Source organism: Schistocerca piceifrons, chromosome 3 (genome assembly GCF_021461385.2).
Source record: "Schistocerca piceifrons isolate TAMUIC-IGC-003096 chromosome 3, iqSchPice1.1, whole genome shotgun sequence".
NCBI classification, from domain to species: domain Eukaryota; kingdom Metazoa; phylum Arthropoda; class Insecta; order Orthoptera; family Acrididae; genus Schistocerca; species Schistocerca piceifrons.
This window is the reverse complement of record NC_060140.1, coordinates 390,550,442-390,563,283: the sequence shown is the minus strand read 5'-3', so window position 1 is coordinate 390,563,283 and position 12,842 is coordinate 390,550,442. Positions and strand designations below refer to the sequence as shown.

The 12,842-nt window shown below is 38.1% G+C and overlaps 1 protein-coding gene across 2 annotated transcripts in view; it reads left to right on the top strand.

Moving 5' to 3' along the window:
* LOC124789403 (solute carrier family 22 member 7-like) overlaps nt 1-12,842 on the top strand; it is a 169,097-nt gene that overhangs the window by 58,056 nt on the left and 98,199 nt on the right. For both annotated transcript variants that reach the window (XM_047256746.1, XM_047256745.1), the window contains exon 3: nt 11,113-11,340. In XM_047256746.1, the coding sequence (XP_047112702.1) occupies nt 11,113-11,340 (228 nt within the window). The remainder of the gene's footprint in view (nt 1-11,112; nt 11,341-12,842) is intronic.

Here is a 12,842-nt window from a genome sequence, read left to right as displayed (position 1 = left end):
CTTAAAAACTTTGTATGTTCCATCCTTGTATCCAGGAGGTTGCCTCACATAAATTTTTGAGGAAACTTAAGCATTAAGAAATGCAGTCTGTACTCCAATTGGTTCTACAGTGAAACCCTTTTGATAGCAAATTGACAATGCAACATTCCATGTTTGTATCATAGCAGCTGGTGAATAAATATCACCCACAATTTTTTTGTTGAAAGCCCCTGACAACTAATCTTTCTTTACAAGTGTTACTGATTTTCTTGTAGAAACCCACTTTACATCAAGACCATTTACATTCACTGGTTTAGTTACTAGTTCCCATGCTTTATTTTTATTTAAGTGTTCAATATCCTTAAAAATTGCTCACTTCCAAATTTCTGAGTCATTACTATTCATTGCCTCCTCATAATTTTCTGGACTATCAGCAGTACAGAAGTTAACATAAATGAAGTTACTCATGACATAATCATTAAATTCATCAGGCATTTTACATTCTCTAGCTGACGTTCTCAACTTTTATTCCTGTTTCTGTTTGTTTTCTTGGACATCCTTAGACACTCCTTTCTTCCATTTGTTTGTTTGATTCACTGTCTAAGCTTCTGCACTTACAATCACTGAAATGTTCACTCCCTGAAGAAGAGTCTTTAATATGAATACATCTGAGATCATATTCCACTGTTTCAACATGTTTCACAATGATAACTTTATTGTTAATTAATATTCCATTTCCAACTTCACTGTACCCAATTAAAATTCCCAAGTCATACAATCCCACATTGACTTTCTCGCCTGTTCTGGCACATGTATAAAAACCCTACTTCCATACAACTTTAAATACTCAACGTTAAGTTTCTTCCTAAACAATATCTCATTAGGATTCAGGCCAAAATCTCATATCTGCTCTTGATTAAGCCAGCAGGAATCTTCTCATATGCATAATTGACCTGTTGTATCTTTCAGCTATACCATTTAATTTAGGTAAGTGAAGAGGACATGCAATTAAAATGATCCTTTCTGTCTTATAAATTAATGCACATCTGAATTTAAATATTCTTACTCATTGTGACACCTCAATTTGTTAACAGTTTTACCAGTTAAATTTTCAATTTCATTAACATATTCCACAAAAACAGACACAAACTTGACTTTTGGATTTAATAGTGTAGACTCCAGCTGCCTCACTATAATCATCAATAAAAATGAGAAGATACCATTCCCCATGCAAACCTTGAGTTGAGTGCGGCCCATTAAAATCAGTATGAATAATCTCTAATGTTTCTTTTGCTTTGCTTCTACTGTTTTCAAAATGCAAATTGTGCATTTTGTTTTCAGTACAAACTTAACAGCTCAATAATTCTAAATTCGTTGACAGTCCATCTGCTAAATTATTACCCAAGGTATTCAAATTGCTAAAATTTATATGACCAAGTACACAACACCATTTCTCTTTTACTTACATGCTATCCTTGTCATTGGCACTATTAACATTAATCTCTTTCTTGTAAATTTTACTTGTCATTTTATACAGCCCATCTTTTTTTAAAGCAATTGCAAGTAAGTTATTGTCTTTATCAAAACCTTTGAGATATTTTCTACCTATACAATTTTATGTCTTTCTTTTACTTTAGCATGGCTAATCAAATTTCTGCCATACCTTTTATGTAAAATTGGAATCACATCATCGTAAAATGTAAAATAATTAATTAGATTTCTACTTTCGTACCTTGCAAAACATTACCATCTACAGTTTTTGCACTCAAAGGCTGTTATAAGGTTACAGACTATAAAAGTTCTTTGTATTATTAACAACTGTCTTACAACCAATCCACCTGTATGTTGTTACCTGACTCAACATTATTACACACCATTCTAGGTTGTACCTCCTTTACACAAATGCTCTTGCCATACCTTCTGTCGTACACCTCATAGTGGTTTAGAGAGTATAGATGCAGAGGCAGATGCCAGTTCCATCCTGTTGACATCCTCAGCACCCTGCTTGATGACTTCCGCTTGAACCACACTATTTACTTATATTGTGGGACCAGTTGTCATTGACCCCACTCTGCTGACTCCTTTGCTCATGTTACCAACTGTTGTGATGACCACCTCCTCGATGATGTCCACCATACATCTATTTAATCTCCGATTGTTCCTTACTGGTGACAGTCCCTCTCAAGTTGTTTTGGTTTGCTACATCCGTATCGCAACTGCTCCTCGTAGCTCATACTGGTTTTCTTCTCACAGTGAAATATGTTGGAGTTTACATCTTCATTTCCATCCTCATCTTTTAAATCCATAATATGAAGTTTACTTTTTACATATTTGACTGTCTCATCTTGTTCTTTCAAAATGTTAAACAGGCCCCTGATACAGCTCAATGATTACACTGAGGTTCTCAACATGTAGTTTAACTGCTACTTTTCTGTCATCCTAATTTTAATTCATTCACCAATTTTTCAGAAATACTCAAGAATGTTGCCATGTCATTATAGTTTGTAACCTCAGCTTGTCCAATTTGTTTTGCACACAATGTGCAATGCTGTTTATGCTTTGGAGTATAATTCATTAAACTTTTTCACTATCTCAAATGCAGTTTCCCTATTACTCAGGAATTTTAGTTGCTTATTCGAGATTTCTCCATGTGTGTAGTTCATTGCAGGAAGTTTTCTTCATTGCAATGACTCATCTTGTCCATGCTCATTTTTACTCTTGAAGCCACTGCAGAGCATTCTTCATTTTCAGGTAATTTACATTCTCCATTTCCAGTTCCCATAGTCTTCTCCATCAAACACTGGTATCTTAATACTATGCCATCCGGCAACACCACAGTTGTGTTGTGCACAAAATAGCGGTCAATGGCTGGTGACACCACAGCGGTGCTGTGTGTGAAATAGCAGTCAAAGGCCAGCGACACCACAGTTGTCATGAGCATAGTACCATGCAGTGGATGGCGACAGCACTTTAGTATCTTTTTCCATCTGTTGCTGTTTTGTTTAGGTTTCAATAAGTTACAGACACCAAGTTTTTTGTTTTCATATGTACTTGTGCCCTTTCATGATGGCAGACAAAAGAGATGACATGATTATTTACAATTAATGTATGGACCTCTTTTCTGACTTTCTGGATGACTTGAATGACTGTGGAAGAAGACAATGGACATAAAAAAAAAAAAAAAAAAAAAAAAATGAAAGTGAAGCAGAATTGTCAGAAGATAGTGAAATATGTCCAAGAAGATATTGGCAAATGTTAAAGTTGCAAATGATTCAGATGAATCAGGCAAAGAAGACAGTGCAAAGTGGTCAGACTTTGATTTACCAAGGACCAATAATAAATTTGAAGGATCTCTGGGTCCAAGCATATTTCCCAAAGATACACAGTGTGTCAAGGATGTCATAGAATTATGTATTGGGAATGATCTATTTGAATATATTAGCAACAAAACCAACAAGTACTACAGTCAAAATTGCAATAGAAGGAAACTGGATAAAAAAAATACCAAATTTGTCAACATTACGAGACCCAAACCTAGAAAATGGTTTGGGCTTGCTATTCTTATGGGAATTGTAAAAAAAAGCGAGGATTGATGATAATAGGTCAACGAATCCATTGATAGACACACCGATATTTCATGCAATGATGTCCCACAACCAATTCAGAGAAATTACCATTTTTACATTTTTCCGACAACAATAATAAACCGGATAATGCTGACTGGCTTTTCAAACTGCAACTCGTAATTGATTATTTTTCCAACAAGTTTATTTAAACTTTTAATCTAAGTCAAAACATCTCAACTGATGAAGGAATTATACTGTAGTATACACAGTTAATTTTAAAGTTCACAGTTCATCAAAAATTACCAAATATGGCATACTCATTTGGATGCTGTGTGATAAGAGTATGGGATACATTTCCTCATTCAAGATATATTCCAGCACAGGACAGCCTTTAGCAAAAACAGTGATTCAACTATTGACACCTTCTTATGGAAAGTGGCATCACCTCTACATGAATAATTATAACAGTGTAGAACTTGCAGAGAAGTTACTTGAAAAGAAAATTCGAGTTTGTGGAATGATACGGCAAAATAGAGGATTTCTGGAAAGGTTAAAGTGCCAAAAGTCAATGTGAAGCTTGTCACCAACAGAAAGGTGAAGTATTTGCACAGGTATGGAGAGCTTTGAAAGCTAAAATGATATGAATGATCTCAAAATACATAATGCCACTTTGACTGACACTCAAAGAAAATGTAGAAAAACCAATTACACAATTTAAAAAATCCTGAAGGTGTATTAGACTACAACAAATACATGAAAGGAGTGGATCGGGCAGACCAATATTTGAGTTATTACCCTATATACAGAGTAACTATAAAATGGTCAAAAAATGTTTGCATGTACCTCTTTAACTGTGCATAAATTAATGCATTCTGTACATGTCAACATTTCAGTGCAGAAATCAAGAGTCTCAGATTTCACAATTTTTTATTGAAACTGTCTGATTTGTGGATAAAAGATAATGTATCTGCTTCTGAGCAAAACTTGGAGGCTGTCACTACATTGCGTACGTCTCATTATGATCTAGTTAACAGTCTTTCCAGTCACATAAAGCGACACCAACTAATACTTATTTCAGAAACAAACAAAAATGAAGAAGCTGTCACGTATGTTCCAAAAACAAAAAAAGGGCAAGAAACTTAATGTGCAAGTCTTATGGAGTTGCATTACATCTTGGAGATAGTACTTCTCTTTCATGTGATATGCAGCAAAACAAAGTACTGAAGACAATGCAAAGAAACAAATATATGAAACAAACAAATTTTCTATTTGTTTACCTATGAATATCTTTGAAATGTCATAAAAGTAGGGAAACAGGGCGAGAACTTAGGAGAACTAACGATGAGATTAGTAAAATGTAACAATTTATAATTTCCCGATAATGTCAAAAATGCCCAGCAACAAGCCAACTAATCCGAATTAACTCTGCTGGTGCGAAGCAAATAAATTTGTACGAGATATATAGACCGTAAAGTATTTATGTCAGCCATGTCCAATTTCATGAAGTTCACTTTCTGAGTAAAATATTCCTTTTAGTTCACAACTGATTGCTACATTTATTAATGACTCTCTTCACTTTTGGTTCAAAACCACACTCTCCTGCCATATTAAGGACATGTATTTAGAAAACAAGAAAGAGTACCAATGCATCTGTCTTCACACAGTAAACATATTCATGGCATGAAATTAACTGACTAACTGATGTGTAGTAAAAATATAATATTCATGGTTGAGATCCCTATTGAGATGGTAATATTGTCTGATATAAATGTACCACATCCCAACAGAAATGGTGGCATTCTTCACAGTACAGTATGTTGTATTCTAAAAGGAAACATGTTATATATAAAAACAAAGATGAGGTGACTTACCGAACAAAAGCGCTGGCAGGTCGATAGACACACAAACAAACACAAACATACACACAAAATTCAAGCTTTCGCAACAAACTGTTGCCTCATCAGGAAAGAGGGAAGGAGAGGGGAAGACGAAAGGAAGTGGGTTTTAAGGGAGAGGGTAAGGAGTCATTCCAATCCCGGGAGCGGAAAGACTTACCTTAGGGGGAAAAAAGGACAGGTATACACTCGCACACACGCACATATCCATCCACACATACAGACACAAGCAGACACATGTATGTGTGGATGGATATGTGCGTGTGTGCGAGTGTATACCTGTCCTTTTTTCCCCCTAAGGTAAGTCTTTCCGCTCCCGGGATTGGAATGACTCCTTACCCTCTCCCTTAAAACCCACTTCCTTTCGTCTTCCCCTCTCCTTCCCTCTTTCCTGATGAGGCAACAGTTTGTTGCGAAAGCTTGAATTTTGTGTGTATGTTTGTGTTTGTTTGTGTGTCTATCGACCTGCCAGCGCTTTTGTTCGGTAAGTCACCTCATCTTTGTTTTTATATATAATTTTTCCCACGTGGAATGTTTCCTTCCATTGTAGGAAACATGTTATGTTAGACCTGAAGTACAAACTCAAAATTTTGTATAAATCAAATCAATGTTCTTCACAGAAAGTATTGCTGCAGAGTTCACTGTTGGAGGAGCAAGTATTTGACATTTAAAGGAAACATGTTATTCAACAATACACACCACAAATGGAAAATGAGATGAGGAATGGAAGTTGATGTGAAAGAGTACAAACAAAGAACTAGATGCAGCTGTTTATACATGATTTATACAGCACTGCAATCAGGTTGTGATAAAAAAAGAAAATGCAGTTCTATTTAACAAACAACTTTGTAATAGTAACTTGTTTGGAGTAAATGAGGGCTGGCTATTAAACTGGAAGAAAATGACTTGGTGTTCAGCAGCTGACAGTCAATGCGGAAAATTGCGTAGCCAACAAAAAAGATTTGGATGAGTTTGTAAGTGTGATGCTGAAGACAATAGAGGAAGAAGAGTTTAACAATGCTTTGTACAGAGCTGATAAAAATGGTTTGTTTTAAAAGATGCTTCCTTCAAAAATATTAGCTGCCGAGAACAAGAAGAAAGTTAATGGATACAAGCAACAGAAATGGTGAATAACGTTAACAGCATGCTGTGGCACAAATGGGAGTCAAACTACCTTTTATGCTGACTGGGTAATCTCAACATCCACACTGTTTGCAACACAGTGACATCCATTGTCCAATCACATTAATGTGAGCACAGCCTGTGTTCAATGTCAAAGTGCAACAATCGCTCGAATGACTGGTGCCATCACTATTAGTGAAAGGTATGTGGCAACTGAACTATTGAGTATAACAATTGACTTCAATGGGGAAGTGTGTCATCTATTTTATACTTTTCATCTCCGTGGTTGTTCTGCGTTTTAGCACCTTTTTTCATTAACTTTCTGACTCTGTGCTCTTGTAACTGTGACTGAGATAAAGTTGTAAACCACTGACCAGGGTTTTTGCTTTAAGCTCACCATTGTACCAACCACTCCTACAGGTATGAAAAGAATATCGGGCGTCACAGACAAGAGTGCAGTCATTGCCATAATGTGGAAATGGAGTGATTCATCTGATGTTCAAAGAGCAGTGATGATTGGCTCTCATGCAAAGGGTGGAAGCATTTCCAAAATGGCTAAGTTACAAAACTATTTGTTTGCTGCCATGGTTAAAGCATACTGTTCATGGCAAAATGGCAACATACAAAACCAGCATTCAGGCAAAAATTGGCACTGAGGAAACCATGAACCATTGATAACAGGAGTACATGATGGCTGTGGAAATATGTATGAGCAAATAGGTGCACAACTGTTCAGCAGCTGACTGCTCAAATGAACCAATGGACTACTAATAGTGTCTCTCCAGCAACTGTTAAGCAATCATTGTTATGTACAGCAGGTCCATGGTTCATTCACCCATGCTGACTGCTGTTAATCAATGGCAAAGTCTAGAATTTTGATGCAGTTAATGCAACTGGGCATCCACTAAGTGATGACAGGTGGCCTTTTCAGATTAATCATGCAGTGTTGCTCCATCATACATGTGACCATTAGCATGTATAGCCCTGCAACAATTGTTGGAAGGATCCAGGCTGGAGGAGGAAGCATTATGGTTTAGGGAATGGTTTTGTGGCATTTTCTGGGTGATGTCATCCTGGAAGGCTGAATGCGTCAACACAAGTATGCACCTATACTTGGGTCCCATGTCCATCTGTACATGCAGCTTCTTTTTCATTGGCACTATGGCATCTACAAGCAGGACAGTGCAACACAACACACAATTCAAAGTGTGCATGCATTGTTTGGAAACCATCAGAATGAGTTTACTGCACTCTGCTGGCCACCAGACACACCATATATATGACAGTTGAGAATCCATGGGTCCACCTCAGTTGGGCTGTATGCCCCATAGATCCTCAACCAAGAAATCTAGTGCAGCAGGCCTCTGCACTGAAGTCAGCAAGGCTCCAAATTCCTGTTGGTACCTTCCAAAGTACTGATGAAAGTGAAAAAGAAGAGGAAATAGGAGGAGAGAGAATGAAGTTCTTCCACTCTGCTGGTGCTGAAGCTGCAGACATCTCCCTTGAGTACATTATACAGCAACCAGATCCATGAAGTACCAGTGTAATGCTCATAAAGTGGTTGCATAATAAAGTATGCCACAACTGCATATCATCATTGTGGCAATTAAAAATTGAGGACATATTTCATAGTGAGTGATACTACTGTGTAATTATGTAGACACAAGGGCACCCATATAATGATTTGTTGGTGGGTGATGCCAGACCTATGGGATTGGAGTATTTTTAACATTTTGGAAGACAAATAGTGAGTTGAAAGTATCCATAAAAAGTGCCACTTCTGATCCTGATAAAAATGTGCATGATGCCAACATTTAAATTATTTTCTTGAAAGAAAAAGACCTCACTAAAATGTGCTTTTTCCTTTCCCTAAGAGCTAGAGGGGAAGTTGCTGCCCCCCCCCTCCCCTCCCCCCCAACCCCCAGGTGTGGGCATCACTGTGTACACACTAAAGGACAAATCTTTTTACGAAACTGGATGTGTCTTTTGATTCCATAAGGTATGTTCCCTAAGTTTCTAAAACAAATTTCAGATACTCTGTCTGGCATTTCTGCTAATCTGGCACCTTGTGTGTGCAAGGAATGGTTGGAGTAGCAATAGTCTAGCATATGTGTTGCACATTGATGTAATTCTACAGGTAGATTCAGTGGTATACATGAACACGGGCTGCAAAATGTCATGAATGGACTTAGTAGTATAGAAGAAATAAATTAAAATGTCATATCTGACGTGAAAATGAACAGTGAAAATGTACTGAGTGATAAACTTGTTTCCCTTTGAAATTTTATGGACGTTGTAACTGAGAAAAAGTTTTGTCAGGATTTGAAATTATGTGTAAAGTTTTTTGTAAGTCTCTAAGTGCTCTCATTCTCAAATCTTGTTGGAATAAAATCTGGGTATTTGTGTTTAATGGCCTAAACTACTTTTTCATCCCCCCCCCCCCCCCCACTTCCTTTGATAGGTAGTGGTTGTTACCCAACAGCAATTCTTTCCAGACAGTAAGTGATATGTGTATAAAGTTTTGTTGAATCTGGTCTGTTGGTTTCGGAGATGTCATACATACATACATACATACATACATATAAAAATACTTTCATATATTTTTTTGAATATGCATTTCTTGTATCGGTGACTCATTTCCTCTGTCTGATGTCACACTTGGTATTAGTTTTTTTGCTACTATTGCAAGACAGTTCAAATCTCATGCTCTCTTGTCTACAATGGTCCAATTGTGTTGCTATCAACCGTACATACAATTTATTGTAGCATTATATATGTACAAATGTTTGTCCATATGACATAATGATACTTATATTGTGCTTCTGAAGATCAATAAGAGACCTAATGCTGGTATGGCATGATAAAATTATAAAAACAAATGCTATGTAGCCTCTATAAACTGTGTAACCATGCTGTTACGGAGATTTTGTTATTGTGCAGTGCAATGTGTGCAAAATGAGATCTTGGAATGCTTACATAAATTTTTTTATCAATTTCCTCTTTGTTATTCATGACAAATATTAGTGTGATGGGAATAAAGGGTTTTAAAATAAATAAATCAGGAAATTCTGCTTGACTTCCTAGAATAAAAGCAGCACTGCACTGTCAATAGGTACACCAAGAAAAGGTACAGAGCTTGGCTATCTTTCTGTCTTTATGACATCTTGATAATCACGATCAAAGACCAGGACATCTTATCCTCATTCCTCCACAACCTCAACACCTTCTCTCCCATCTTCTTCACCTGGTTCTCCTCCACACGTCATGCCACTTTTCTAGATGTCACTCTCCTTCTCTCACATGGCTCCATTAACACCTCAGTCCACATCAAACCCACCTATCACCAACTGTACCTGCACTTTGACAGCTGGCACCCCTTCTGCATAAAAAAATCCATCCCAAATAGCCTGGCCAACTGTGTTAGCTGCATCTGCAGTGACAAGAAATCCCTCACCCCGTATGCTGAAGGTCTCACGAAGGCCTTTGCAGACAGGCAATACCCTCCAGACATAATTCACAAACAGATCTCCTGTGCCATATCCTCACACAAAGCTCACATCCACCCAAGAACCATCCAGAAAGAAGTATTGTTACCCAATACCACCCTGGACTTTAATGGCTGAACCACGTCCTTCGTCAGGGCTTTGATTATCTATCATCATGCACTGAAATGAGGGACATCTTATCCAAGATATTTCCAACCCCTCCCAAAGCAGTTTTCCACCATCCACCCAAACTCCACAACAGCCTAGTTCATCCCTATGTCACTCCCAGCTCCAGTCTCCCTGGAATACCCATATGCAAGACCTGCCCAATCCACCCATTCAGCACCATTTACTGCAGTCCAATCACAGGCTTATCCTACTTCATCAGAAGCTGGGCTACCTGTGAAAGCAGCCATATTTTATCCAGCCCTGCTGCAACCACTGCACAGCATTTTACACTGATATAGTAACTAACCACTTGTCAACTATAATGAATGGGCACCTCCAAACTGTTGCCAAAACAAGGTGGACAACCCATTGTCACAACATATGTGATTTTAATGGCTGCTTCATAACCCATGCCATCTGGATCCTACCACCACCACCAACAACAACAACAACTTTTCTGAGCTGAGTGCACCCCACCCCACCCCACCCCATCCCAGGAAAGAACTGGCAGTAGGCTGAGCATTATGTGGAGAGACAGGGATGTGCATGCAGTTCTTCTGTGTGTGTGTGTGTGTGTGTGTGTGTGTGTGTGTGTGTGTTGACTAATTTCCTTTATTCTCAAATAATTCTCAACTAGAGCTTTCCATACATTAGAATAAAAGAAGGAAAAATTGAAATCTTTGTGACTTAAAGAGTAAGTACAATGTATTTTATGAAAACAGATATCTTGCTTCACATTTCTTGCATTGGCAAGCAATTAAAAGCAGATGTAAATGCATAAGAATTTTTCCATCAATCAGCAATTACCGAATTTATTCACCAAATGTGAAATGTGTATTTGCAGTCGTATGTGAGATCATTTTGTGTTTAGAGACATCACTGCATCTCTATTTCCAGGGAAGATGGGGAATACACCAAGTGCCTTATGTACAAGGATGTCTGGCAGGGAAATGAAACAGTTCCCTGTATGCATGGATGGGATTATGACAACTCTTGGTTTTCGGCCACTGTTACTTCCCAGGAGAACTGGGTGTGTGAGAAGGATATGTATCCAAATATGGTATTCTCAGTGAGCCTGTTCATTTCAATTGTATTTGGAGTTCTGCTCTTCTATGGTGGTGACAGGTGAGTAATGCTGAATCAGATGTTTAGAATTTCTTGAATGAAGTTGACAAAACTAAATTTATGTTGTGCACATAAAGAAATACAGTATATCACATGTTTGTTGTACTTGATAGAGCTGAAAAAAATGGTTCAAATGGCTCTGAGCACTATGGGACTTAACATCTATGGTCATCAGTCCCCTAGAACTTAGAACTACTTAAACCTAACTAACCTAAGGACAGCACACAACACCCAGTCATCACGAGGCAGAGAAAATCCCTGACCCCGCCGGGAATCGAACCCGGGCGCGGGAAGCGAGAACGCTACCGCACGACCACGAGCTGCGGACGATAGAGCTGAAATTACTCTTCCATCAGAGTGTTCATTACACAAGATTTGTTGAATCCAATCAATTTTATTGCTATTCTAACCTCTCCAAACAAATCTGTTGAGAAATCAACATAAAATAAATACACTACAAGGATGTAAATGGAAACTGGAAACAATATAGATGGTCTCACAGAAGTTCAGTTTGGTAATAATAGAGGAATTTTTGGAAAGATGGATGGAAGGCAAAGCTCTTGTGTCTTTATCATTTTACTTTTAACTATTCGCAGATCGTTACAGCTCTACTTCACTTTGAATTATCCTACTAGGCAATCCCATCATCCCGAGGCTGAGATCATGGGGTCTGGGTGAATGTAATGTTCATGAATGAATACTTAAAATTCATTCTCACATCAGTCATGTGATGGTTGATGTGAGAATGAAATTTGACTAGTCATTCATGAGCATCTTATGTCTGTTTTATTTCTGAGAGAATATTCCACACATAAGTTTCTTTCAAGGTTGCCCTCTAGTACACATGTGGTTGTCAGTGCCCATTGGTTTGCCCAAAGGCTGGCACCAGCAGTGTGTGTTACCTACCAGATAGCTCTATTGCACATGTACTACTCGTGTGGGAACCACTTTGAAACCCCTACCAGTGGGCTGTAGGTTACAGCAAAGCTGGCTGCCTGTGCATCAGCTCTTTGGCCACCGCTGGCAAGTTTTGCTCACAGATGCCTAGTTGCTCACAGATTGATGGTTGACATGGAACAGCTTGTGCTAGACTATAATTCTGCCCCTATAGTTTGTGAGATGAATGATTGGTATTGACAGTTGAGGCGGGCATATGGCAATGTTACCAAATGTAGCTTATAGCACTCCGTGCCCAGTCTCTACTTGTACGCATTCTCAAGCAGCAGAAAGAAAAGCATCCATGCAGGTCATTTTTATGCATAAATTTATTTAGAGTTCCTACTTGTAATATACACTATGTGATCAAAAGTATTTGGACACCTGGCTGAAAATTACTTTAAAGTTCGTGACATCCTCCATCAGTAATGCTGGAATTCAATATGGTGTTGGCCCACCCTCAGCCTTGATGACAGCTTCCACTCTTGCAGGCATAAGTTCAATCAGGTGCTGGAAGGTTTCTTTGGAAATGGCAGCCCACTCTTCACAGATCACTGCACTGAGGA